Consider the following 27,926-nt stretch of genomic DNA (forward strand, 5'->3'; position numbering starts at 1 on the left):
CCCCCTGCCACAGGCACCTTCCACTAGACCAGGTTGCTCCAAGCCCCATCCAGCACTTCCAGGGACACGTGGAGGCAAACAGGCAGCATTACATGGAAGGCAAATGGCAGTGGATGCCCCGGGCTGCATCTGCCACGAGGCACTTGGTGAAGTTGTTCACAAGCTGTCACAAAGTCACTATTTTTGGCCCACGGGCATTTTCGTATTCAGAACCATCTTCTCCCTGTGCATCAGCAGATGAAACTGCACCACAATTACAATGAGCAATTAAATTTGTCTTCAGCTGCTTAACCACAAACACCACACCTGCAGGTAAGTACTAAACCACAGCATCTGCAGGGGCAAACAAGAGTCACGTCTCACTGTCCATCACATCTGCCTCGTGCTTTAAATGCATCCCAATTTGTCACCCCTCAAGTTTCCAAGGAATAGGAGTTAGAAGGAAAGCATCTTTCCAGTTAAAAAGTGTCCACGTGCTCCAATTCCCAGTTTGCTTGGCATAAAGCTTGAGCAGGTACTTCCCACCCCAGACAAGCCCTGGCTCTTCTCCCTGCCAAGGAGGAATTCAAGGCACATCAGCCGCTCTTGCTGTAAGGAAGAGCTGGAAAACAGGGTTACTGAGGCCTGGAATTGTGGCAGCTGAGGACTCTGGAGAGGTAAAACCTCCCAGAAGTGCTGCTGGAGTCACTGCCTTCTAACTGAGGGCCACTCGTGGTACTTTAGGTATGTGAAATGTTAGCAGGATTAGTTCTTGTTGCACTTCAATCACATGACTGGCTCTTCTTTCCATAGTGTTAAACCCCACATCCCTGCAACCCCTCCCCTGCCAAGTTCTGGTGGTGGCAGGCAGGGCCAAACCCTGAGGCAAATATTCCCAAAAGATCTTTGGAGACGTTCTAGAGAGCTGGGAAAGGTCTTACTCTGTTCCCAAAGTTACCTTTCCTGCCTCCAGAAGTGGTGTGTCACCTAAAGCAGCCTAGAGAAGGAAGCAAGAACTTAAGATTTTAATTAAGGTAATATTAGAAGATTTAGCAATTAGAGCAGAAGAATAGAATGAGATTAAAAAAAAAAATAAAAAAGGAAAATAGTCCCCCTACAACCTTGGGTGTACCTTGAACACCCAGATGAAGCTCACCAGAAGCACAATGTGCTGGAATTCAAACTGCTCTAAGCAAGGCAATAATTATTTTTAGAGATAAATACAGTTTTAATCACTAACAGCCCATTTCTGTGTGTTCACATCCCATATACTTCTTAGTTGGGCCAACAAGAACTTGTTGGGAAAGAACTTTTAAATCATCAAGGCAGAAAACCAGTACAAGATCAGCCAGGATGTTTACTTATATGGCACTACTCCCCTTCCCCAGGGGACTGCATGGTCCCAGAGATGCTGCTCTCTGGAGAGAGAACAATGCTGTGAATTTGCCACGTCACACAGACCAATGAATTACTCTCAGATTCAGGACCATGCAGCGAGGAACCAGAAATTCCCAAAACAGCTTTTGCTGAAATTATTGGCTATTTACCAATCGCCTCCATATTATGACCCAGACACTGCTCTTTTGTTCAACGACTACAGCAAAACTCGCTGCAAACCTTTCACATTTTGCCGTTTCTGTCCTAAATTTTAGGGTCCTAAAGATGCCAGAGGATGCACAAGACAGAAAGGTGTTGCAGTATCCCCTGAGTACACCACAAATGCAGTGGTCGTATTCCCATCCCTGTGAGATGTTTCCCAATGAACGTGTGCAAGCCTTTCCCTTGGAATTCTAATTATTGCGTATCATAACAAATTATTATTTATAATAAACTGTATTGTTGCTCCAGGTTTGACCACAGGCTCCGTGTCACGAGGAAAGGCCTCCTGAGTTCACTCTCTTGTACAGAGCCCAAGTGATGTGGCAGAGAAGTGGCATTTTCAGGGAGAGGAGACAAACCAAAAGAGACAAAGCCAGGAGTACCTCTCACTTCTATAGTGGCGTTGGCTACAGGAGAGTTGGAAAACACAAACACACACAAGTATTCCCCCGACTCTTCCGCTCTGGCCTTCGCGATCCTGCAGACAGGAGAGAACACGTGTAAGAGCCCCGAAACACCACCTGGCAACAGAATTTAGTCCCCCCATCCCAGACTTTGATCTTTTCACACTGGATTTCACGCTGTTAACTCAATTAACGCCTGCTAATTGTGCACTGCAGCTCGTTTTGGAGCAAGCCCTCCTCGAGTCAGTGGCCCAGGTAGGCAGGCACGACCCCCTCTGAGCCCAGCCTAAGGCAGAGCTCTTGTCCCCATCCCTCCCTCCCTTTGCCAAAAGGCTTCTTGGCTTTCTTTTATTTTTATTAATTTTTTAAACCCCTAAGCAAACAGCATGCAGCTGAACAGCAACCCTGCAATAAAACCACTTAATTACACATGGAAACCGCTCAGACACATGGAAAAAGCTGCTCAGTTCAACACAATCCTCTGAGTGTTTACAGCACTTACTTTCCAGAGTTGCTGGCAAAGGTCTAAAGTCTCTTACAAAGTTAATGCCTCTTTCAGATAAGCAACTCCCCAAGTGCATTCAGGGCCTTAACAGCTGAATAATCACAGTCTGACCACTGCTTTTTTTGTCAGTCAATGCTTAAAAGTGAGGGGAAATAAGTAAGACACTGAATTCTTTCAGTTCCACACAGGCTGCTTTGCAAAGTGTGACGCTACAACGGTGGCACTGGGGTATTATTACCATCAATCATTAAAGAAGGGTAAACTGATACAGCTGCAAAGTTTTCAAGACAGACAAGTTTGTTTAGCCAACAACTGCCTTCCAGCAGGAGCAGCTACATCGAGTCTGAATGAGAATCAGGAAAGATATATTCAATTTCCAACCTCGTGTGAAGCAGGATTTTTAAGGGAAGTAGTTTCACCTCTAGGTTCTGAAGCTTCCTGGATGGTCAACACTGAACTTCCAAGTACCAACCACATCTCACAGCAAACCAACACACTAATGACTGAAAAAATCAATAACCTGGAAGTTTGTAAGGGAAATAAATAGAAAGCAAAAGATTAACCAAGCACACAGATAGATGGTGGAGCTAAATATCCTCTTTTAACGACAGCCACGTTGACACTGCTGGCCTGGATCCTCACTGTGAGAATTTGGTACTTCTGATTTAAAAAGTAACCAAATCGAAGCAGAAGTTACCGATCAGATCAAGCGCAAGAACAGAACACCACGGAAAGCCTGAAACCCCAACGTGCAGCAAAGCAGCTTCAAAGTGATCAGGAAATCAAGATCTGTTTTGCAAATGTAAATCTACTGATTTCTCCAGCTGTCCCTGGGATTTCAGTGTGCTCCTACAACCCCTCCATTCCCTGGGAACACAGGGACTGTCTGTCTTTAGCCCACTTTACTACGTTCTTATCCAGAAAGTTAAAACTGAAGCCAAGCTTAATCCTCCCTCTGCAGAGGAATTTTGAAGGAAAAAATGTCTTGGAACATATTACAGGGAAGTCAGCCTCAATCCTTAAGTTTCCTGGATAACAAAGTGCACAAAGTGCCTTTTGCACCACTCAAACTGGTGTTTTTGGACCAAACTGCTCATCAAGTTAATTGCCAGATAAGAAAGCAGAGCCTTTAAAACTCAAGGCCAGTGCTAAACACTGCACTGAGGAAGTAACAGGATGTAATTATGGAAGTGAGATGATTTTTTAAACTGCAAAATCAAACAGGTAATGCACAGTGAGCTAAAGAGGAAAAGGGAAAATACACATTTGCCAGAATTAACCCCAACTTCCATAATCCTGGGGATGAAAGGCTGCTTTGCTAAGGCAATGAAAACCTTGAGCATTTCTTAATCCTGTGTCAGTGAACAACATCAGGGTGGGTGAAGAGCCACCCCAGAGACAGAAATCAGGCAGCTGAGTTATTTAGTTGAGGGCAAGTTCCCAGCAGTGGTTAAAAACATTCCTCAAGTGCTCTTCATCTTGGCCTAACACTGAACTGAGAGCTGTATTTGCTGTCCATGCTGGCAGCAAGGGAAGAGAATGGGTGGAAAGAAGAAAATATGAAAGAAAATCACCCACTCAGAACAGATCTCTGAGGGCATCACTGAGGGAGCTCCATGTGCTCTTAGAAACTGGCAAGGAAGTCCCTTTCCAGGAATATGGAAACCCTCCATGGATTTGTGCTCTGTGCGAGCTCCAGTGAAACAAGGGAGGTGGCTGTGCAGGGTCTGTTCCCTCAGCCTTGGATGGAAGGGACAGAGCCAGGGAACAGGTCAGTGCTGAGGGTGAGGATGCACTGACAGCCCAGAGGCACAAGTGATGTGGTTCAGTCAAGATGTGGGACCATCTCCTCGCAGTGGTCTGACAACCTTCACTAACAACTCTGAGATCACCCTCTCTCATCCCCCAAGGCCAGGAGATGACTAAACCAGCCCACCTCAGCAGTGATTTGTGTGCTGCACCTCCCTGCATGGCACAGACATGCACTGGATCCATCTTCACGCAGGGAAGAAAACTCCCCTGTGTGTCTGTGCCCCAGAGAGGAGCTAAATGAGTTCAGATTGCAAGATCCAGAATAATCCAGGCTTTAGGTACCCTGGAACCCAACCCCTCATCACCTGCTCCAAAGCAACCGGTCTGCCAGCCTGGCGTTCTCCAGTGGAACAGGAAGGTTATTCCCAAGGGACTCACTTGTATTCTGTAGTGTTGGAGGTTCTCCTAGTGCCTGGGATCTCCTCCCCGTTCTTCACCCAGTAGCTGGCGGTGAGGGGGCTGGGGCTGGTGGTGAGGTTGCACTGCAACGTGACGGCCACCCCGGAGACGTGGAGCACCACATCCTCGCTGGCGTTGATCCGGGGCTCTGAAACGAGGGGACAGCACATAGCAACTCACCTTCCCCAGGCACTGCCACGCTAGTCTAAAATCCAGAGGGGAATCGGGAAGGGAAAGAGACTACACAAGGAATGTCACTGCACTAGTCGGGAGACATCGAGAAAGCCACAATAAACAGCCGACCGCTAGTGAAGGCAACACCTTAGGGATCAGCACTCCTGGATGGGAAGAAGAGAGTTATTTAGATGGTTTATTCTAATATTCACATTGCTACAGGTTTCTAGGTGACACCATTAATGATTTTTTGCACATTACTGACCATAACACGGGAGAACACATGTCCTGTGAGTGTACATGAGACCAGCTTGTCCTCCAGAGGCTTCTTTCTGGCTGTTACTTTGATTCCTCTACTTTGAGGTTTAAACCAAACCCATTTTCTATAGAGAACAGCCCTCAAACTTAAGACTTCTGAATAATATTTTTGGATTTCCCCCTGCAAACAGACTAAAGTCTACCCATGGAAAATATCCTGTGCACACAAGAGATTTCAAAGAGCCCAACTTCCACGGTGTCTGAAACGGGGCCAACACCCAGCGTGGGTAAGGCAGAGCCTGGTGAGGACTGGCTGAAAGCAGCCCTTACACAGCGTGTTAGAGCTGGACCTATTTTGTCTCTAAAGTAACCTTTAACATAAACATTAATGAAGGGGGGGGAAAAAGGAGCCTCAGTGCATAAACAGACCCCAGGAGTTACTCACTTTGCTGGGAACAGAACCCAGGCTGTTCCACTTCACAATCTTACCTGGTAACAGCAAATTCACTTTTTTTATTTTTTTTTTCAGGGGAAAGCCTTTCAGAAGTGTTCAAATTAGTATGAGGGCACTGTCCTTACATTTGATGGCCACATGTGCTTAAAATCATGCAGATGGCTCCCACTCACTGACAAATACGGCTGGTGAACTTTTGGCACAGTCAGAGACAAGTTTCTTCCCAAACTTGGAAAAAAGACCTTTCTATGGAAGGTCTCAGGGCTCACATCTGGTTTCAAGCATTCTGTAAAAAAACCACCTAACACAGGATGACAGAGCTTAAAAGAAATTAAGAATTCTTGCTGTTAGTCTTCAAAAAGTACCTAATTTAACAGTGGCTCTGGTTTCAGCTTGGACTAGAGGCCAAGACTACGGGGTCTCTGCTGTTCAGGTGCTGCTGCGCCTTCAGCCTTGGATTTATTTCCTTACTTTAAAGGGTGAAATGGATTCCCAAGAGGTGGCTGCTGCCAGCTGCTCATTTCTCTGCCCATGACCACGGTTGGCAGCACCAGCCCCTCTGGATGCAGGAGCTGCCTCTCCCCGCTCCGGGCAGGAGGTGAGGCAGCGGGTCAGTAACCAACACCTTCATGATTTCTGCAAGCCAAAGGAGTTTGAATCCTGTAAACTCTGCCACACCTTGTGGTAACAATTTGGAGAGTAAGTTTAGTTGTATCCATGTAGTCTTTTGGCTGCTCATCTGCAAAGCACTTGGAATGCAAGTTATGAAACAGAACGAGGGGGATGGAAAACACCGGTTGTGTCAGAAACGTCACAATTCCCAACACAGACATTCCTCTGTCCTTAAATTACTGCCCAGAGAGGCAGGGAGAAAAAATATCCACCTGCCAATAACCTGATGGAGCATTCCAGTCCTGTGCATCCCTTCTCCAGCAGGCTGGCTTTTTTTGAGAAGTCCTCCTTTCCACAGCTATTTAAACCCAGGACTGGTATTTACCTGCAGAAACACTGGCAGGTACTGCAGGAACAGAGGGGGTTTGACTCTTCCCACAGACATTTTGCTCTTATCACACCTTTTTAACTGTGTTTCTGCCTCCTTCCTCCCACCCAGGGGATTTCATCCTTGCAAGGATCTCTTTGGGTCCTCCAGTACAAAGCTGTTGTGTCACAGCCATATTACTGGACTGCCCTGAGTGCTTTTCCATCCCCAACAAAAAGCTCATTTGCGTCCCCAGAAAAATACAGAGCTATGGAAATATTGTCAGCACTGTGTTTGAAACAGTAATTCGGTGTCTGACTTGCAACTTCTTTAGTTCTAGTTTAGGAAAATGAAAGGCAACTGCAGTCTCATATTCACCTTTACCTGCATTTATGGTATTTTGTTTATAAAAAAAGCTATCAGGCATTCCTAGCCTGATTTAATTCCAGGAGACAAACTGCAACTGGAATACTGCTGGGACAGTGACATCCAGAGGAAGGTGTTCACCTACAAGAGTCACTTTTTACATGACTTAAACTGCCCATTTTATGTAAGACCAGCTTTCAGAGTTAAAAACCAAGCAAACCAACTAAAGAAAGCCCAATAAGTGAAATTCATGTTCCAGTTTAGGAATGAGGTAGAAGGCAGACGGGAGTTCTGGAGTGCCAAATTTTAAAAATCAAGCTGCACTTGATCTCTTCCAAGGACAAGGGTGGAGGTTGTGCTCTTTGAGACACTGGACCTTTCCCTTCAGTAATGCTGGGGTCAAATACTGGCAGCAGCAAAATGGCCACTATTAACTGGAAATTCCAACTTTTTAGTGAGACAATTCCCACTCCAAAGGCAAATTGTGTTCAGACACACAATAGAGCAGCTGAGACAATTTGGGCAGGCTCAGATAAGATGGTCTCCAGGTCTCCAACCTCCTAGGAAACTCTCTCCCACCTTATCTCTGTTTCCAGGCAGGAGCTGGATGTCCGCAGGGTCTTTCCCAAGCAGCAGCAGGTCAGATCTCTTATCATACACAACATTACAGAGCAAAGGCATTAAAGTATTTGATTCAACATTTGCCCCACAATGAAAGCAGAATTATCCTGGGCACAAGGCACTTGGCAAGGGAGTCACCACACACATTCCTGAATTAGTAACACCAGATGAAACAAGGAGTTAACTGGGGAGGAAGATGAAGGTTAAGCTCCAGTCCCTGGAGCAGGTTAGTACCAACGGCCTGAGAGAGGGAAAACCCACTTTGCATATGGAAAACTCACAGCAACTCATTCCCAAGGGTTGGCTTTGCATATGAAAAGGATTTTCTCCCTCAGCAGGTCACTCCAGCTGGCTGGACACAGCCAGAGGAGCTCAGGACCCACCACTCTCCAGAGACCCCACAGGTCTGGACAGGGCAGGGGGATTTCCAGGAGACATCACTTCCTAGAAGACAAATTTCTGGGCTTTATCTCAAGGTAGTATCATTGCCTAAGGTTACAGGCTCTTGCTGCTGTAGGTCATGCAAGCAATCCAAGTCCTTTGGGATTTCAAAGGACCAGGGAGGAATCAAGGATTCAGTAGGATTGAAAGCTGAGCAGGTTCGAGCTGAACCACCCAATGCCACTTAAATTTTTTAAGTCAATCCACATCATTGGGTTCACTGTCTGTTTTTCCACATGTATCAATGCTGTTTGCATTTTCCAGAGGGAAGGTCTCTGATCCAGCAGTGCTGACTGCAGCACTATGGTTTAGGGAGAGTCTGGGGTTGGGGTTTTTTTAAGGTATTCAAATACATAACTGAGGCATAATTACAGATTTGACACTTTTGTACCCAGACAAAACTCCAGGTGGTGCATAAAAGGTTTATTTATGCACAAAGGACAAGAGCAAGACAACAGCTTTGCTCTGCTCTTTTGTCACCTTAGGACACTGGGTAATCATGCAAAAAGTGAGTTCTCCTGCACCTCTAACTCGGCAGATTTAATTCCCTCTACCTACAACTCCTTAGACGTTTGCTTCACTATCTGCAAAGGCAAGAATTTCACATCTTGCCCAAAACAAAACCGAGTTCTTCTCTACTGACTCTGACAGCATCAATTCCCAGACTCATCCAGGATGGCTTTAAGAGCAAACTGAAGGCAGGAAAAGCCTTGTAACAACAAAGAACAAAAAGCAATTCTGGGCCAAGCACGGTCTCTGCTTCTGAGAGCTTTTCTGCTGCCAGAAGTTGCCTCCTCGGCTGAAAGTCATTTAGCTGGAGTTGTTAGTTCAGCTCCAGGGAGGGTGTTCCCCCCTCTCCTTTCACAGGCTGGATTAGGAATAGCTGCATCACTTCAGTGCTGCTGCATCAGAGAACTCATTTAGGAACATGCCGCTGTTCAGGAAGGAAAAGAAACACCACGACTTCATGGAAAAATCTAAACATTAAAGGTGACACGTAACTGGAAGGGAAGGATTTATACAGAAGCATATATGCAACCAAAACACGCGAGAAGGCATTCAGAGAAATTCCAAGAGAAGGGAAGAAATCAAAATAAAATGGTTAGACCTGGGAAGAACATGGAAATCAAATATAAAGGCACTCGTGGAGAAGCCAGGGAGGCTGGAAACCTTCTACAAAACTAAAAGGGGTAGGGAAGAAACACAAATCCAACACCGGGCTCGTGTTCACACAGAAGCTCTAACACAGATCCACAGATTTTCCCAAGTGCTTTGATCCTAAGGAGAAGAGACACGGATGGCAGACAAGGTCAGCACTACGGGTGGAGGAGCGGTCTGGGGGGCAGCACGAGAGGACAGGGAGGCAGAGGGTTCGGGATAACGGGATGGGGGTCACTAGACTGCCTCTAGGAACTACAGTGCCACTACGGTGGGTGCCGGACTCACTCTGCAGGACGCTTATAGTAGCCTGGGCTCGAATCCACGTTATGGAGGGATTTTGCCTCAAGTCATTCCTCCTGGGATCGTTGCTGGCCCTGCACTCGTAAGTCCCAGAGTCTTCCAAGGTAAGGCGGGTTATTCTCAGCACACTCACCCCATTGGCCCCGTAGGCAGTGTTAATGGTGACACGGCGCTTCCGAGCGCCATCCCACAGCTGTTTGAAAGACTCAGCCTGGTTGACTTCAGCATACCACCACTGGATCTCTGGAGTGGGGTTCCCAACCACATCACAGTACAGTTCAAAGGCGTCCCCCGTGAGCTTAGTTTCTGACATGGGCGACTTGACAAACCCAGCTAGAGGGAGGGGCAGCAGAAACGCAGTGACAGAGCGGCAGAAAACAAGAGATCTTATACACAACAAAGCAATGAGGTGCAGAAAACAGAGTTAGAGAAGACATCTACAGTAACACAACTTGCATAGAGAACCACACATGGAGCACTGGTGGATGGAGGGCCACAGTCAGGGCAGGGCACTCCCACCCCGAGTTATACTGGCCACTCCGGAGGGTCCATCCGTGCCAGCAGTACCTGCTCACCAGCCAGGAGGGACTCCAGGCAGACTGATGGAGATTCAGGCCCTTTTGAGTGGTGTGGACCTTGTTGGCCAGGGTTAACTGTTCATGACCAGATGTCTGCTCTCTGAAGAGGTTTCTTTATCTGACCTATCTACAAGGGCAGAAGGGGTAAACCCCTAAACTGAGTTCTGCTCTGACCTCCTCTTCCACCTATTTAGGACTTCTGAGGCAGGGAATTCCCCAAGACACAAGTGACCTATTTTCCTGAAGTAGCTGGATCACCCCAGCTCCAGGAGAGTCACAACCTTCTAAGAGAAAGGGAGATTCGGTGGTATAAACACACAGAGGCCCAAAAATTGTTTTGTTAGAGAACAGACAGCACCAAAGGTACTTCAGCAGCCCACAGAACTCTGAGAAGAGATGCCGTGCTGACATTCGTGCTCAGGCCAAAATATCCTTATTATGGCATGAAATCCTTCAATACTTACCAGCTTCAGAGCCGTGTTAAGAGCACAGACATCCTAAATTGTCCTTCAATCCTATTTTCAAAGATATCTATGGAGAACAGTGTTGCCTTAAAGCCAGTCCCTTCCCCCGCCAGGCCCCTCCTTAAACTAAAAGATTAGAACACAGCTGGCCAGACACAGATTATGCAGCAAAACCTGTCATTGCTGTGCTCCTCTTCTCTACTTCCCATGGGTGAGTGGAGTTACAGGGCCACACAGCTGATAAAACTCACTGGTTCTTCTCTCTCCTCAAATTCATGGTTTGTTTTCAGGAAGGGGACTGAGAGACAAGTCAATGGATTGTAGAAAATGGAAAGGTGGACTTAGAGCCTTAGAAAAATTGATGGTGTAAAAAAGAGCATCTCCCACCCCTCCATCCTTTGACCCACTAATGAAACAGTGAAACAAAGAGCTGGGTGTGGACAGACAATCACACGGGAAGTTTGCACTACAGATGCATCTCTAAAGAACCGTTTGGGCAAGAAAACAAGACCAAGAGTGTCTAGAGCACACAGAGAAATTGCTCCTTGCTGCCATAGTCCTGCTTGAAGAGCAACTGTGCTGCAGCTGCAAGTGACAGATACAAGAACACAGACAGCAAATACATGAACCTCAAAAACTGCTTCCATTACAAACTCATTTGCTCCAGGATTCTCCAGCCTTGCACCCAGGACTAGAGGAGCTCAGAAAACCTCCAGCAAACAGTCCAGGAGGGAGGAAAGGCCAGTGCACTGCACATGCCCTCCTTACCTGCCCTGGGCCCACCTGCTGTCCCCGGGGGTGGACACGGATCCCACAGTTCTCCGCTCTCTGAGGTAACACAGGGCACCACGTCATGATCCTGCTCTGCTGGGCTGTCCCCATTCCAGGGGATGCTGAACCAGGATCACTGTGTATTCCCACTGAGGTGTAAATCACAGCCAGGCTGGCTGCAGCTCCATGTGGTTTGCACACCCCCCAGGCTGGAGCAGCACCACGAGGCCCAGCCCGGCTCCTTCCCACCTCCTCCTGGAGCTCTCTCACACATCACAGCTTCTTTCCCTCCACCCTAACACTGAACTGCCACTCTCACCCAGTAGCTCCAGGAAGCAAAGCCCCTTCTCCAGGTTCTCATTTCCACTGCTGCCCAAAGGGGATGAACTGCCCTGCCCAAGACATCCCTGAAGGTGAAGGCAGAGCGACCCCAAACCCGAACTCCGAAATTCAATCCTACTTTTCCAGCTGTCCTGGCTACTAAGGAACCATTCCTGGAGAAAGACTTCTTGCCCAGCCTTTGTGGCAGGGCTGAAGGGTGGTAATTGTGTGTTTTCTGTATATTTTAGGATGCCCATGAGCTGCTCTGCTGCTGGGGCTCCACAACAGACACATGTGGGACGGGAGAGTGCTGTAAATCCTCTTATTATAGGGAGTATCCGTAATTTGAATAAAAAGCTGTCAAAAGCTTTCGGGTTTGATTCTGATTCACTAAGCTGTTCTTATAACTTTTGCACAAAGCCTAAAAATAATTTAAAAATATTAAACTGGACAACTGTATCAAATATTCTCTGGCTTTACGTTTTTAACCCCACATTTCCTCTTGAAAAAACCACGTCTCAGATTACGATAAATTCCCACACAACACCACTTTCATCTGAGTACCCCTGTCATCAGCACAGGTAACTCCACCATGATGTCTCTCCCCACCACACCAAAAGACAAAAAAAAGAGATAAAAATGCTCTTTAAAAAGCTATTTTGGGTTAGAATAAAATCCTGGAGGGACAAACAGCCTCGATATATAAATTAATAAAAACTTTAAATTACGAAGGACAGTCTGGAGTTAATGTTTTGCATTTTCACTCATTCACAAACAGCAAAGGCAGCACATCAAACAGCATCAGTAAGTTGAGGTGATGCTTCCAGCTACACTCCAGCTGCCAGAGGGCCACTGCCCAGTAAAATATCCAGCCAGAAGCTGCAAAAAGAGCTGAAATCTGCCAGTACCACACAGACATGTTAAAAAAAAAAAAATCAAAGAAAAGTTAAAAAAAAAGGCTAATTATTACAGAGAATGCTTCCTGCAACACAACAGGAGTCTGGAACCTGAGGTCCTCCTGCTTTTTGTGAGTTGCCAGCGATTTCCATAATTGTTCAGAAGCAAACAGCAAATGACACTGTACAGATTGCACTGCTTACATAAGAGGTTTCAGAGCCCAGCACTTCCCTTACTTGGTCTTCTCCAAGCACAGCACTCCCTCCTTGCCACGGCCCCGTTCTGCACAATTCTGGAGGCAGCAGCACCGAAATACAAAGAAGCATCACAACACAAACAGTCCAAGGGGCCAAGGGCTGGCTGAGGCGATGACACTGTATCTGTTTAACACCAAGAATCTGCCCTTATTTGTGTTTAGAGCCGATTCCTCGTGCAGTGCCCAGTGCAGGACCCAGGGGGTGCAGGAAGCCCTGAGAGCTCACAGGCACCAGCCCTGCCCAGCACAGCCCACCTGAGGCCAGAGCTCAGCAGCTCACCCAGGGCACGGCCCTCGGGAGCGGCAGGAAGGGGAAACAATCCCGAGATCCCACCTAAAGGTCACCCAGACCCACGGGAAGCAGCACAACAGTCTCAATCCAAAGTGATTCCTTAGTGACGAGCAGAAAGGGAATAAACACCTTCGAGTGCTCCCTCCGTTGTGAGGTTTTGCTCCTGTCAACCTGCACGACACTGACAGCTGTATTTATTTCATTACAGCCACAAACCAGTTACTCTGTTCCACAGCCATGTTCCTCAGTAGAAGAAAAAGGGAGGTGTTTGAGGGGGAGGGTTTTTCAGGTTTTGGATGTTTTGAAAGCTAGTTGCTGTCAAGCACAAAAGAAGGGAAAACCTACAGTTAAATCTCCCTTTACAAGTCTTCCTGGCATACCAGAATGCCAGAAAAACAAGGCAGAGGCTATTCAAGTAAACTACGATGTTTCCGACCAATTTATTTATTTTTTTAATTTATTTATGGTTTTCTGCCTGAAGTGGCAGTAGTTTTAAATAACTTCTGAAGGGGTTTGTTTATTGCAGATTTGATCTCATCCACCGGTTGTGTGGATAAAGATGAGAAAGACTAATGCTCTAAAACTAGAAAAATATATTAGTCTGCACACAGAATTCCACTGGCTCTTAATATTTGTAAACTCTCTGTTAAAATTTATGTTGTAGTGAAAGAGCACTAAATCCAGATTAAGAAAAAACAGGATCTTGAGAGCTCAAAAATCATTGTAAAATATGCCAGCAGTGACCTACCAGTCTCAGAATATACAAAAAGCAGTACCTGAAAATCATCCTTGAGTTGCAGAAATGGTTCTGCTATTGGTTCAAATATCCTTTTGTTACTCAAATTTAATCAAGATGCACTAGGCTGCAAAAGAATCAATGCCAAAGGCACTGGAGAGAGTGGAGGGAGAATATTTATTGCCCCAAGTTAAAGTCTGGTCTAAAGAAAGGGGTTTAAAACATAAAAGTCACATTTTGCCTGAGGAAGACATAAGTTTGAGATGACAAAAGGAAATGTTAAACCAGGCTCAAAGACAGAGACAACCAGGCTTAAATGAAATGCAGGTATTACAAAAAGCCCTACCAAATGTAGAACAAACTAATTTAGCTCATTTTTTATATCTATCAAGCATGAAGATTAAAGCTGAAAACAAGCATCAATGTCAAGTAGAGATGGTCCTGAAAACAAAGCCTGCAGGAATCAGAGAACAAGAAGCTGGGATGCCCAAGGGCTGCTTGGAGATGTGCAAAGCAGGACACAGGCACAGGAACACACCAAGGTGACCCCAGTGAGGGAAAAACAATGTATTTCCAAGGACATTTTCAACCATGAGGAAAATACAACTGTAACAAGGCAGTTTTATAGCTGGGACAAAGCAGGGCACATCTCCACCAAGCAGGACAATGCTGTGTCCCAAACTGATGCTGTTGCTATCTTGAGGTGAATTCCACTTGTATGAAGAGAGAAAGCACAGTTCAAAGCCCTAAAATGAGAGTTTACAAAGCTAGAGCAAAAATCAACACGATTTTCACTACGAACCCACAACACTCAGATCAAACGTAACTGCTTTGGGACTGAATGGTTTACAGAGTGTCTGTAGGGACAGTGAACACCACCCTGTAAAGCCTCTCAGCCCAGCACAGGTATTCCACTGCTCCACTGCTCTCAGGCCTTCAGGAAAGTTCTGGAGATTTTATTCCTGTGCACTGATCAAGACCTTTGCCTCCAATTCCACTCATTTACAGACTGAAGCAAGTACAGCTAACCCAGTCCTTCCTCTGCTTCCCTCTATCTCTCAAATCTCCTAATTAATACAGTGTAATTCATTTGTATGAGCACCTGCCTTCAGGAATGCCTCTCCTAAATGGAATATGTCTTTGGCAAAGTTTTAATTGTTCTACAGACCAGCAGCTATTCAAAATACTCCGGGTGAGATGTGGATTTGTTACCCACCTTTGACAATGAAGCTCTGCCACCAAAAACAGGTATTAGGGTTGAAGATTTTGATGATGGCTCTTCATTAAATTTTCACACCTTTTTCCCTCAGTGCATTCTGGATTATGCTGATTTTTAACTACTCAAATAAAGAGATAAAACTGCAGATTCAAAAGGGGGGAATATAACAGATGCAAACACTTGGAGTGCTCCTGAAATGCTGCACTTGGGCTGTCTCAGAGCCAACCAAGGGGAGTCTGGTCCTGAGCAGGACTCGGGTTCAAAGCTCCTGGCTGGAGCTCCAGGGAATGACCAGACTCTACTTCAGGAAGGGGGATGGAACTCCACGTTGGATGTAAGGATTTATTAAAATATGGAAGCACACGTGATCTTGGGCAATCCACAAAGGGCTTCTCAGCTGGCTTTGCTCTGCTCTCACTTGAGCTGATTTTCACCTTTATTACATGGCAACATTTATAATTTCATCAGAATATCAAAGAAAACTCCACCCAGAACCTGCTCCCTCCACTCCACTCTCCTTCCCCCACCAGCTGGGCTCTGTTAGTCTGGTGCTCTGGGCTAATTAACATCTTTTTCTTCTTTTCTTTTCCACTGAAGGGTGTTGATTAAGTGATAAGATTTTTGAGGGCGGGGAACCTCACCACCACTTTGACAAAGTATTGCATTTTTATTGCATTTTTATTCCATTTAGGATGGAAAAAAGGCAATCTAATTAATGTTTCATTTCTTTCCAATGCTCACCTTTACTAAAAGTCTTGGAAATCAGTCAAACATACAAAAAAATGACAGCTGGAACAGAGCTGGAGAAAGGTGAAGGCACCTCAATTCCAAGGAAAGCACTACAGCATCCTCCTGCCTGTTTTCACCCATCTTCAGGAGGTTTGATGGTTTCCCATTCTTTTATCACCAGAGAGCAGGAGACTAAAAACTGGCATTAATTTTCATCTGCTCTGCCTAGTTCTTCAGCCAACTCCAGGAGCAGCTTTAAACCAGCACTGACACGTGTATGAGGTACCCAGATGAGCCCACACCTTCTCTAAGCACTGGGAACTGGAGCAATACATGAATTTTATTCCTGCCATCTCATCCTGCAGCTTTATGAAGCTGAAGAGGGGAAAACATTACCCAGAGAGCATCATATAAAATGCATGAGCTCATGACATAGCATTAGATTCATTTCACAGAGAGGGAAACCTGAGGATTACTTTCTCCAAGTCCACAGACACGAGGATTAACATTTTCTGGATTCAGACCAACATTCCTCATTTCTCTGTGCATTAGGAAACCTTGCTTAGTTTGACGTGCAAAAAGATTTGTGACAAACTAATTCCATTTGTTTGCCAAAGTAAAATTCAGAGCACTCTTAAGTAAATGGCTTCGGTGCCTCTGCTGTTGTGAGGGAATATGCCCAGGGAAGGCCAAGGGACACTTCCCTGCACAGGTGGATGGAGAAAGGACACAGGGTTCTAAATCACAGAATTCAGACTGGAAAGGATTCCTGCAGGTCCTCTGGCCCAGCTGCTTCCCCTAAACAAAAACCCCTTAGATCAGGTTGAGGCTCTCAAGCTGCCCATCCATCCTTTCCCACATACACCCCAGATACTTTTATTCAAGAGTTTCCTTGGAATGAAAAAAAAGCAATGCTTAACTTCACACTGCAGTGACTTGGAAATGCAACTGTTATTTTATGGTCACTTCTACTGTGCAAAACCTGATCTCAGCAACCATAATTCACTGGGAAAGCACATCCAAGCACAGTCCACAGGAACATTACTGGGAAGAGAAGCCACCAGTGGGTCACAGCAACCAGAGCTATGCACTTGCAGTTTCTGGGAACTACTTTCACCCCAAATACATTCTTATTCTAGAAACTGTTTGAGTTCAGAACTCAGTTTTGTCAGCTGTGGACAGTGTTTACAATTCTGCTTCTGCAACAGCCTGTATGTTTGACACTGTAGATGCTGTGAAAATTGATTAAAGGGTGGAATATCCAGCAAGAGAGGAACAGTCAGAGCAGGAGTTTCTGAACTGGGGCTCCACCCCGGTGTCAGCCTGCCGGCTGCACTCCCGTTTGAGCTGTAGGAGTTCACAGATCTATTTTTCCTGGTTGTGAGCTGGAAAGAACAAAGCTCTCCTAGTTCTCTGCTCCTATAAAGGAGGTAACTGGAACGCTGACTTAGGGCTTTCACAAACAACTGGGAAACTTGGTATCTCACTTTTTGCACCAGCCTGTCCCTCCAGGGTGCTCTGCAGTCCTACCACGGCCCAATTCCTGTGGAATGCAAGCTCCATCTCCAATTTACAGCTCTTTCCTTACCCAAATCTGCTGGCTGTTTTAAACCCATCTGCTTCAAGGCCCTGAAGGAGTGTGAACTAGGAAGCTGCCTTGTGAGCTGCAGTATTAAAGTGATTCTGTCTGCCTTGGACATCCAGGGTGGAGAATTAGTTTTAAGTATCACTGCAGACATGATATTAAAGCGTTCAGTTCTATAGGAAACACAGAATAAATCTCTCATCTGCTGGTAATGCTCAGATCAATGCTCTGGAAATAACTAATAGATGGACAGAGCCAGGACAGAGCCAGCTCTGACCAACCTGAAGCAGATCAACAGCAAGTCCATGCACTTGTTCAGTGCCTTGGAAAGCACATTGTTTTCATATTTTGAAGAAAATATTTCAGGATGTCAGTCAAGAACTGCTTTAGCCATCCTGGAGTAGCTCACGGAGACCACAAGGAGCACAGAGACAACATCCTAGGCACAATTATATTTAGCTGTGTGGCATTTCAGTCACATGCTTTAGAAAAGGCAAGTCTGGGGAACTTCACTCGGCAATTTGACAACTTATATAACCCCAGTTAAACAAACGTGGATGGCAAAGCCCTCCCAGGGAAATGGAAAGCTGTTCCTCACGGAGCACACCCAGCTCACTTCAGGGCAACGCCAGCAGAAGATGAGATGCTCTTAATGTTAAAATATCTCAAAATCCCGAAGAGGCTCAGCATCCTCATGTTCCTGAACGCTACAGGAGTGACTGGAAAACATTCCCGTGGGCTTATAAGTGACTCACTGCTCCGGGCTGGAGGGTGGATCCAAGAGTCAAGTGACTCCAGGCAGTTTTCACTCCCTTGTCAACTGATTAGGGCTTCAAAGCAGACACACTCCAACCAGGTTCCCTCCAGTCAGACCTGGAGCCATCAACTACCCCGATCTGAGGGCAAAACCAGCCCCGGATCAGCACTTAAGAGAACAAACACTCAAAGGGGCTGCTGGGATCAGCATCCCCTGGAGGGGCTGGGAATGCTCTCCCCGGGGGCTGGATGTCACACCAAGCCTTTCTAAACCGTGTAATTGCAGGGCCAATGCTGCTTTTGCACGGCTGATGTTCTAAAGGGCTGGTGCTGTCAGGAAGCGGGGTTGGATCCACCAGGAAGAGATTTCCTTCCATGGAGAATTTGTAGATTCGTTTCTCAAAGGTTTTTCCAAAGATTAAACTTGCCTCATCCTCAGAAAAGGCAGGCATTATGCTCCTGTTCTTTCCATTCATGCTTCTCCCTGGCCCGGCTTAGGGACAAAAAGACTTACAATCATCCATGCTGGGAGGGAAAAAAATTAACTGAGCCAGCATTTATTAGCTTTAATCCCTTTTTTTTTAAGGAACTACAGAAATATTATTGTTGCAGCTTAGGAATATACAAGAATCTCTCTAAAGCAGAAAGACACAGGAGCAGAAAGGCTCCTGTATATTGCCAAAAAAAAATAATTGTTAACAACTAGAAACCCACTGCCTGGAAAGAAGTGGGAAGGAATTCAGCTTCAGCACAGAAGAGCAGAGTTAGAGCAGACAGCAATTTAAATTTGTCTGGTGTTCCCATGTAACACAGCAACTGAAGCTGGCACACTAAGCACCTCAACAAATTTTAACACCAGTAAATTTGCATCTTAAAGATACTGAAAGCATATAAAATGTTGATAACAAAAAATACCTTGTGTCAGATTAGTCATTTAAAATCCTCAGACTATGCCATTAGAGAACTAAAGGTTTCAAGTGCTCCTCAATTTTCCTGTGACCTTTCCTGATCCAACAAACGTGTGTTTGAAAGGAGCCTGATTACATTTCTCTCCAGCATGGAGGGAGCACGTCCTGAATGGCAAAGTTCTTTTTTCCCTTTTATCCATTCTGCAGCAGCACGAGCTGCTCCCTCTCATCCGTGATGGAGGAGCAGGACATTTTAATACACCGACCTTTCAAAAGAAATGCCCTTTGCAGAATTGTTGGATTATGTAACAGGCCACACAATCTCAGGCAGAGCTGAGAAGAAGCCATTCAGCAACAAAAATAATTCCTCTGTGTGCACAAGAAATGGCATTAGCAGAGAGGATAACATATTTTAGGTACATTTTTTAACGTAAATCAGAGTTTAAACTGCCTAATAACATGTAAAATACTGGCCCTGCTGCAGTAGATGGGGTTGGAGGAGGGATGCTTTAATTATTCCAAGTTTATGCTCTCCATAGCTGAAGGGAATTACTGCCTACTAACTGCTAACTCCAGAGTGACACAGCTCCAGCAGCTCAGGGCTGATGTCCCTGGTCAGCGTGTACAAGCAGCAGCAACAGCTTCTCTCCAGGAGAATGACAGTATTCCAGTTAAATGGAAGAGCAAAGCAGGAAGGAAATTATTAAAAAGCAGCAGAGATGCCATAATTGGTGTACCAGATTTACCCTCCTTTGCAAAGTGAGATCCTTGTTCCAAGCTGCATTTTTAACAGCATTTTTCCCAGAGCCGTTTCTACAGCACAGCTCGGCTTCTCCCTGTTTTGCAATGCCTGTTACTCCAAGATCCATGCCCTGGGCCACGGGGAGGCTCTGGCAGCTCAGCCATCCCCAGCAGCAGTGTGGTATGTGGGCCATGCCCACGGAGCTGCCGTGCCCAGCTCTGTGCCAGCACCGGGGTTACATCACAAACCGGATCCTCCCTCCGGCTCGGGCCCGGCTCTGATCCCCCATGGCCTACTGACACCACTCAGATTATTGACAGCACCAAACGTCACGGGGCAGCTCCTCCGCGGCCTCAAACACGCGATTTCTGAGATGAAATTCAGCTTCAGCACCAGGCAAGATTAGTGCATCCTAATCCATGGACAGAAATCACCTCCCTGCAGCCACAGGCTGTGCTGAGCCCCTCGGATCTCCTGGCTGTGCCCTCACACCTCACGCCCATTGTGTGCTGAGGGGCAGCCAAACCCCCCCCAATGCCAGCTCTGGGGCTTTTTGGGCTCGTGGGGTTTGGAGCTAAGAGTGAGCCCTGCAGCTCTACCCACGGCCTAGAGCAGGCTCGCTGCTCCCCGCGCTTTTCCAGCAAAAGGAGCAATCCAATTAAGGGCCAAGCAGATTTGGGCTCCTTGAGTCGGCAGCAGGAAAGGGAGCTGGCAGAAAATACAGAGAGAAACCTGTGCCTTTGCTCAGGGTAAAGATGAAAATGGAACTTCCCCACCGTGACAGCAATACTAACTGTGTTTAACTACATTTTTGCTGTTGGAGAAGAATATAAATGCTGTCCTAAACAAGCTGGTTAAAATCTAATCCGAATTATCTCCCTAAACTCCAGTAAAAGGGTTCTACTTCTATCTTCTATCACAGCAGTGTTAAAGGGCTGTTGTACTTCACAAGATGACAACACTAAGAATTAGTCTCTCGAGCTCTTGAACCAGAGACCACGTTCAACTGTGCAGCCATTTTACAGCAGCATTCAAAGATTTTATTTTTTTTAAAATACCTTAGCAGAGACCAGCAACAGCACTGGGAGATTTTATCCTGCAGATAAGTTTATCCAAATTTAGCCGTGGTGGTCGTGGCAAGAATGTAAGAACAGGGCAAACATGTAGTGATCTCCCAGCCTTCAGGAATTTGCTGCTCAGGCTTTTCCTGAACCAAAGGTAGCTTTTCCACTGACATCTTTCCACAAAGAAGCCAGAAGGCTTTATTTAGTAATTTTCCACCTCTCAGAGAGAAGAGCTCTGTTTCACTTTGCAAAAAGAGGACAACAGTGTAATATTTGGAAAACCCTTTGGGAATTATAAATCCACTTCATTTTGTCACACTGAGGCTCCAGAAAAGGAGAGCAGCAGTTCAGGGCAAGGCATGCTCATACTGGTACTCACTGGGCAGCCAGTGCCAGGTTAACATTTGGAAGGTGCTGGTTAAAAGGATAAATCATCCCTGCAGTTCCCAGAAGAGGCAGAAAGGGACAACAAAAAAGAACCTGATACCGCTCTGCTGAAAATGTGAATGTAGGCCACCAACAAACAACTGGAACTCCCAGAATACTCACTGGGTACTCAAAAGCCACATTCCTGATTGTATTAAAGCAAGACCTGAGAAGCTGGAGATGGAGGTACAGGGAAAGAGAAAAAACTCTCAACTCCTGTACCCTTTTACAGCTCCTGCCCTGTTATTATAGCTCCTTAAAAGCTATTTCTCCCTGTCTTATCATTTTTGCTCCATTCTCCCAACTAATCACTTTCCTAGAAACCAAAACCCACTTTTTTTTTCGCCCCTTACTCCATATGGTTCAAGATTGGGGTCACCAAATCAATCCTGGTATTGCTAAAAATAGGAGCTTCGGGAGCCTGAGACCCAAAACATGCAGCTTTGCTTAAAACCCTCTTATACCCTCAAGTGAGAACATAAGTTGCTGCTGAGCAGCACAGAACTTGCAGCAAAGCGTTGAAAACCCTGTCAGTTAAAAATGTAACAAATGAAGTCTGAAAAGCAAACCATGAATATTGCATATCTAAGCCCTGTATCAGGTTCAGCACCCTCAAAACTTGGGAGACACTGGGAACTGTCCTGGCTTCATCAAGCAGTTTGTTTCTGAAAGCAAAGAGCCAGGAAGGGAACTCTGCATTTCCACGTGCTGTCCCCTCTGCCAAAGTTACGGGGGGGAAACCTAACCACAAATAACACAGTGAAAAAAAATTAAAATAATTTAACTACCCTTGTGTTTGACAACAAGCAGAAAAGCTCTCACAGTACCCAGTGGTTACAGACAGGTACTCAAGCATCATTCCCGACCATTTTGCATAAAGAACTGGCACAAACAGGATAAAACTTAAGTATTTCCAAAAGTCAGAGGTGACAGCACTTGCACTGGAAGGGGAAATCCAAAGGTGAATGTGATCTACAGCATTATACAGTGGGTACCACACAAAATAACCATGTCAGATTTTAGCTTACAGGGACCAAATGCACCAAATACACCATTTCTTAAAGCAATATGAAGCAGCAGGCAATATGGAGCACCAACCTGAATGTATTATCCTCTTAGTGCAGCTTTAGAGCAATTGTACAAAAGAACAGCTCTCCAAGTACAACTAAAGTGTCTGTTCCTAGTTAACCCTTTCACCTGTGTTTGGAAGTGTCTGTACCAAGCCCTCCAGTACACCTGAGACACACTCAGATTTTATTTTACCTTTAGATTATATAACCCCCACTTGTTTCTGATGGGAGGGGTCATACACAGTGTAGCACACAAAACTAGCCCTGCTCACTTTGTCAGACTTGAATTTTTTTGCTTCCCAGCATGGAAATGCAGTGGAGCAGGTGATGGGAAGCCAGACCAGGCAAGCCCCAGCTTCCCAAATTACATAAAAAGGGAAGAGTCCATCCAAGAGACTTCCAAAGACTAGGTACAGACCAGCTCTGAGTCACAAACCCAAGATGTTTGGCTGCTCTGGGATTTTGAAAACACTTCCCCAAGGCAACCCTCTTCCAGGGAAGTGCTAAACCTCCTCAGCAAGTGCTGAACTCCCTGTTTATGTAGCCTGGCAGCACAAAAGAAGCTGCAGAACTTGTCTTGCCCTATGTAAATGCTGAAACCAAAATGATCTCCCTAAATAATGAGCTTCCCATTTATTTCCTAGAGTCCTTAAGGTACCAGAAGTGTAAACCAAGCTCCCTGGTAAGAGTCTAAACTGCACATCTCCAGCTACAAACCCGAGAAACATTTCTTACTATGCTAAATCCAGCAGACTTGCTTTATATATATTTCTTTCCTCCATGTCATATATTCCTGGCTTGCTTTGATCTCAACCTCTTCACTCTCGCCTCAAACCTCACTGGAATAGTTTCCAATCCTTTTTGTGCTACACCCTCCCCTTTCTAAATAAAGATTACACAGGACTGTACAGCAGGAATCAGTGCAGAACTAAGAACCATCCTGCCTGAGGAGAGGGACTTGGGGGTGTTGGTTGATGAGGGGCTGGACACGCCCTCACATGTGCTGGGACACAGAAACCCCCCCCGTGCCCTGGGCTGATCCCACAGTGAGGGCAGCAGGGGAGGGGGGGTTCTGCCCCTCTGCCCCCTCAGGTCAGACCCCCCTGCAGAGCTGCCTCCAGCTCTGGGGTCCAACAGCACAAGGACATGGAGCTGCTGGAGCGAGTCCAGAGGAGGCCATGGAGCTGCTCCAAGGGCTGGAGCCCCTCTGCTCTGGAGCCAGGCTGGGAGAGCTGGGGGTGTTCACCTGGAGAAGAGAAGCTCCAGGGAGACCTGAGAGCCCCTTCCAGTGCCTAAAGGGGCTCCAGGAGAGCTGGAGAGGGACTTTGGACAAGGGGGACTGGCTATAAAGTGAAAGAGGGCAGGTTTAGGTTATATATTAGGAAGAAATCCTTCCCTGTGAGGGTGGTGAGGCCCTGGCCCAGGTTGCCCAGAGAAGCTGTGGCTGCCCCATCCCTGGAAGCATCCAAGGTCAGGTTGAACAGGGCTTGGAGCAACCTGGAAGGTGTCCCTGCCCATGGCAGGGGTGGAATGAGATGAGCTTGAAGGTCCCTTCCAGCCCAAACCATGCTGGGATCCTATGAAAATGTGAGTCAGCTGCCTGCAACCCTGGATGCTACAGCAAAGGAGACCAGACAAAATATGAAGTTCCCTGCAAAAGGCTGCTTTAGCTAAACTATCTGTACATTCAGGTTAGAAAACCTCAAGCAGAAATTATCCACCAAAGGATAACAAATAGGAATTTGTTCCCGTTGCTTGAAATGCAGAGAAAACCAGACCAACAACATGCTGCAAAACTGGGTATTATGGATGTTCCAATGTTTTGACAAGACAAGACCTTTCTAACATTACAACACTTGCATAAATTTCACGAAACCAATGAACAGTGCAGCTGAACTCCAGTTCAGAACTGCTTTTAAAACACCTTAGCATTATTTAATTCATTATTAGGAGTTTTGAATGAGTATGACAGGCATTAAAATACTTCTGCATTTACAGCTTGAACCTAAGGTAGGTTCTAGTTAACTACCACAAAGCTGTTATAAAAACCATGGGAAAAAATAAATGCAAGAGTGCTCAGTCAATATGGTATCTGCTAAGGTTTTAAAAATGCACTCAGGCATCTGTTTTTGCAATCTCCTGCTGTACGCCTTCACCGAATTATTTCAGTCTGCCTTTGGTCTGCCATGATGTCTGCTGGGAGCCTACTGCATTGCCAAAACCCTTGTCAAGCTCTTTTCTAGGCATTTAAGATCAATTTTCTCTTTAATTTCAAATATATTCTTTGTCAGTTTTACCAACCTCCCAGAATTAAATCCTTTTTCGCCCGCTTTTAACAGCTGAAGTTTTGGACCGACAGCATCTTTTCATGCCCTCCCTTTTCTAGGCCATGATATTCCCCTTCCTCTTATCTTCAACGTGCTTGTTACAAAATGCATTTAGTGTAGGTTTCCCACCAACTGCAGGAGCTCCAGGAGAGCCCCCGTGAGCCCTGGGTGTACTCACACTTAGCCAGGAGTCACCAAACGTGAGAAATAGTGAGTAGCTGCACTAAGCAGCACCTTGGTTCAATTGAGTCCTTAATGTGGCATTTTCAAACATATAATGTAAAACAAGCCTACAGGAATTAGAGCAACACGAGACCACTTTTTCTGGTTTATCCAAACCAGAGCAGGACATTATGATCTAATTTTCCTCTACAGAAATGTCTCACACTGCAAATCTCTTTAGCTTGTCAGGTACTGTATTGGGCACTTTCCTCCTCCTCTGGAAAATCTGTTGTTCCCCAACATCCCTGCCCTTGATTTTGCTTTATTATATCAAAAGGCTTCTAACCTGATAACAAAAGGTAACAGCCTTGATACAAAGTGTCCCTGAGACTCCACCTCAGGCACTGACATTCCACCCGCACTCCCAAGGAGCAGAAGACAGGCCCGATGCCTCTTCCTCCAGCACACCTGCAAAGCAGAGCCCTGCTCTCCCAACCTGCTGTAACATCAAAGCCATTCCCAAAGGATCAGGGCTCTCCCATCCCACAGGGTGCCACGTGGGGTCATATTTACTCACCATCTGCCTCCCGGGATCAGAGCCCACTGCTCACACCTTCCCCTCACACCCCCCTGCCAGCAGCCCCAACACCGCCCCGATGTGACTGTGCTGTTCTGCACTGCACCCTGAACAGCAGTGGGGGAAAAAACCCACCTTGCCCTCAGAAAACCTTACTGTTAATGACAGCAGATCTACAGCTCCTGACACTGCATGGTGATGAAATGATGAAGAACCTTTGTAGCCTCAGCAGTTACTGTCTTCTTCCTTGAATGAGCCTGCGTCAGTGCCTCAGTGGTGACTTCACACCATGACCCAAATAAGCTTTGAGCTTATCAACAGGGCATGAATTTTTATCAGTCTACAGTAGTTATTTTACAAGGGGATAAAGACTTTCAAGTTTTGACACAGACGTTGCATCCAGGCTGAATTGATATTTAGCTCAGACTCGATCCCCTTCAACCCCCAAGCAGTACCAGACATGAAAAAAGTGTTTAACTTGGAGTGAAAATAAATTTAACATATCAAGTAAGATTTTTAAAGCCGTGCAAATAAAGTTGCAGATAATTACAACGATTTGAATGACTGGATATCATAACTGATATGAAGCTTTGATAACTCCTCTGTTATGTTTTAACAGCCTTTCTCCCTCCTCCAACTTCAAACAAGTCAGGTTTCATACTCCAGAATCAACTGGGCAAAATGACAAGCCATTACATTTATTACTAAATACTGCCAAGGAGATTGTTTGGAGAAGTCTGACTGAACACCTAAAGACCATTCTCAAACATCTAATGGACTGTGTGCAGGATCAGATACCAGACTGTGGAATTACAGACCAGTCAATCCAATTTCAGCCTCCAGACAGAAGAAATCTGCTTGGAAGTGCTCAGAAATAAAGAAGGGCTTGGGGTAAGGAGGAACCAAGTTGTGTGGGCTACCTGTGCTTTACTACAGCTTGCCCACAGCAAGATGACCTCCTACTATAAAGTTAATGAGAACCAAAGGCAACTCTAGAGGAGAAGGAACAAATGCAGTTTTCCTAACTTTGTAAAGCTTTTAACAACTTTGTAAAGCTTTTAACTTTGCAGCTTTCCTAACTAGTAAAGCTTTTAACACTGCCCTATACAAAAAAAACCCCACCCAAATGAAATCTCGTTAATGTAGCCAGGTGTAGCATGTGCATGGTTTTCAGGAGCTGCAGTGCAGGAACAAGCAGGTGGAAACAACGAAATAAGATCAGTGTTGGGCTGGAGGGTCTCTGACAAGGATAAAACCAACTCTGGTTTGGTTGAGAAGATAAAATAGGACTTGTGACAGCACAACTAGGTGAGATGCCAGTTCATAAGAACATCCAAGAACTCCGTGGTTCAGGCAGCAAAGGAGTGCAAAGCAGCAGTGCTGCAGCAAAGACCTGAGCACCAAAAAGGATCCCACTGGATGAGAGTCAGTAACGTTTTACTGTAAGAAACCATTTGTCTCGGGATGCAAACAGGAATGCCATATGCAAGACACATTGAATGATCCTTCCACTCCAGTGAATCTTGGTCGGGTCCCAACTGGAAGTGTGTCCAGTTTTACACATCACACTCCCAAAAACGTGACTGAAGCTCCACAGAAACGATCAGGAACAGCCAGGAAAAGACAACTTACCAAAAACCACCCTGACAATTAACCTGGACAGAAAGGCCTCCTCCCTGCTCTGAATTGCATGGGTAAAAAGAATAGAGGTTAAAAGATAGGAAAGCAGGTTTAGATCAGATTTACAGGAGAACTTTCCAGCTACTAGATATGCAGGAACAGTTTATCTAACTTTGAATCTTAACAGTGGGAGCTGCGGAAAGTTAAGAAGAGCCTGAACACTCCGGCTTTACAACCTGAGGATGAATCACAGGGGTTGCATTGTCCTTTACAATGCAAGTCTTTACAACTGACTCCTCTAAAATAATACCTGCAGCAGAAGAAACAGCTCACTGTGAAGGCACAAGTGCCCCTCATTCGCGAATTTAACGAGATACAGTCTTCACACAGTGGTCTGTTGGAATGTCAGTACCGGCACTTATCGCCTCTTTACCTGTTCCCTGAGATCTGGTGGAACTCGGTGCAGTTTCCAAGGATAAACACATTAGTCACACTGCTTGTGGTTAAGTTTCCTATGAGGGAGTTGTAGGAGGAAGGAGAATAGCAATGGTGGGGAGGAGAACAGAACTTTGAACATTCTCCTCGATGCTCAGCCCACACTCCTGCTCCAAAAATGCTGTATGAAACCATTCCTCAGCTTTATCTGGGGACCATTAAAAATCACATCAGAACACAACCAGTGCAATACGGGTGAGAAGCAGCAGTCAGAAACAGCACTGCAAGGATAACAGGAAGGTTTCTCACTTCCTCTTCTAAGAAGAAACTGATCTTAAGAATTAATTGAACTAATTTTCCTGATTTTATGGTCATTTCTATTCTGGTTTCCACCAACAGAAAAAGCCGTGTTCTGTTTTTAGCCAGCGAGTTAGTTCCTTCTCCTTCATCCAAGTAGAGGATGAAGAGAACAGAACTAAACCAGCACCACCTAACTTAATTTGTTTTTATTTCCACTTATGTCCAGCTTTGAATAACCC

The 27,926-nt window shown here is 45.7% G+C and overlaps 1 protein-coding gene across 4 annotated transcripts in view; it reads right to left on the bottom strand.

The window, feature by feature from the left end:
* The window catches only part of NPTN (neuroplastin), a 50,780-nt gene that overhangs the window by 19,446 nt on the left and 3,408 nt on the right, over nt 1–27,926 (bottom strand). The window contains exons 1-3 of one of the 4 annotated variants that reach the window (XM_017816800.1): nt 9,438–9,818; nt 4,678–4,846; nt 1,962–2,056 (exon numbers count right to left, since the gene is read on the bottom strand). In XM_017816800.1, the coding sequence (XP_017672289.1) occupies nt 1,962–2,056; nt 4,678–4,846; nt 9,438–9,765 (592 nt within the window). In that variant the 5' untranslated portion in view covers nt 9,766–9,818. Of the gene's footprint in view, nt 1–1,961; nt 2,057–4,677; nt 4,847–9,437; nt 9,819–27,926 lie in introns of those variants that run through there. The other 3 variants (XM_017816799.1, XM_017816802.1, XM_017816803.1) reach the window with 3 other exon arrangements.

The sequence above is a fragment of the Lepidothrix coronata genome, unplaced genomic scaffold, assembly GCF_001604755.1.
Source record: "Lepidothrix coronata isolate B3197 unplaced genomic scaffold, Lepidothrix_coronata-1.0 Scaffold58, whole genome shotgun sequence".
Lineage (NCBI taxonomy): Eukaryota > Metazoa > Chordata > Aves > Passeriformes > Pipridae > Lepidothrix > Lepidothrix coronata.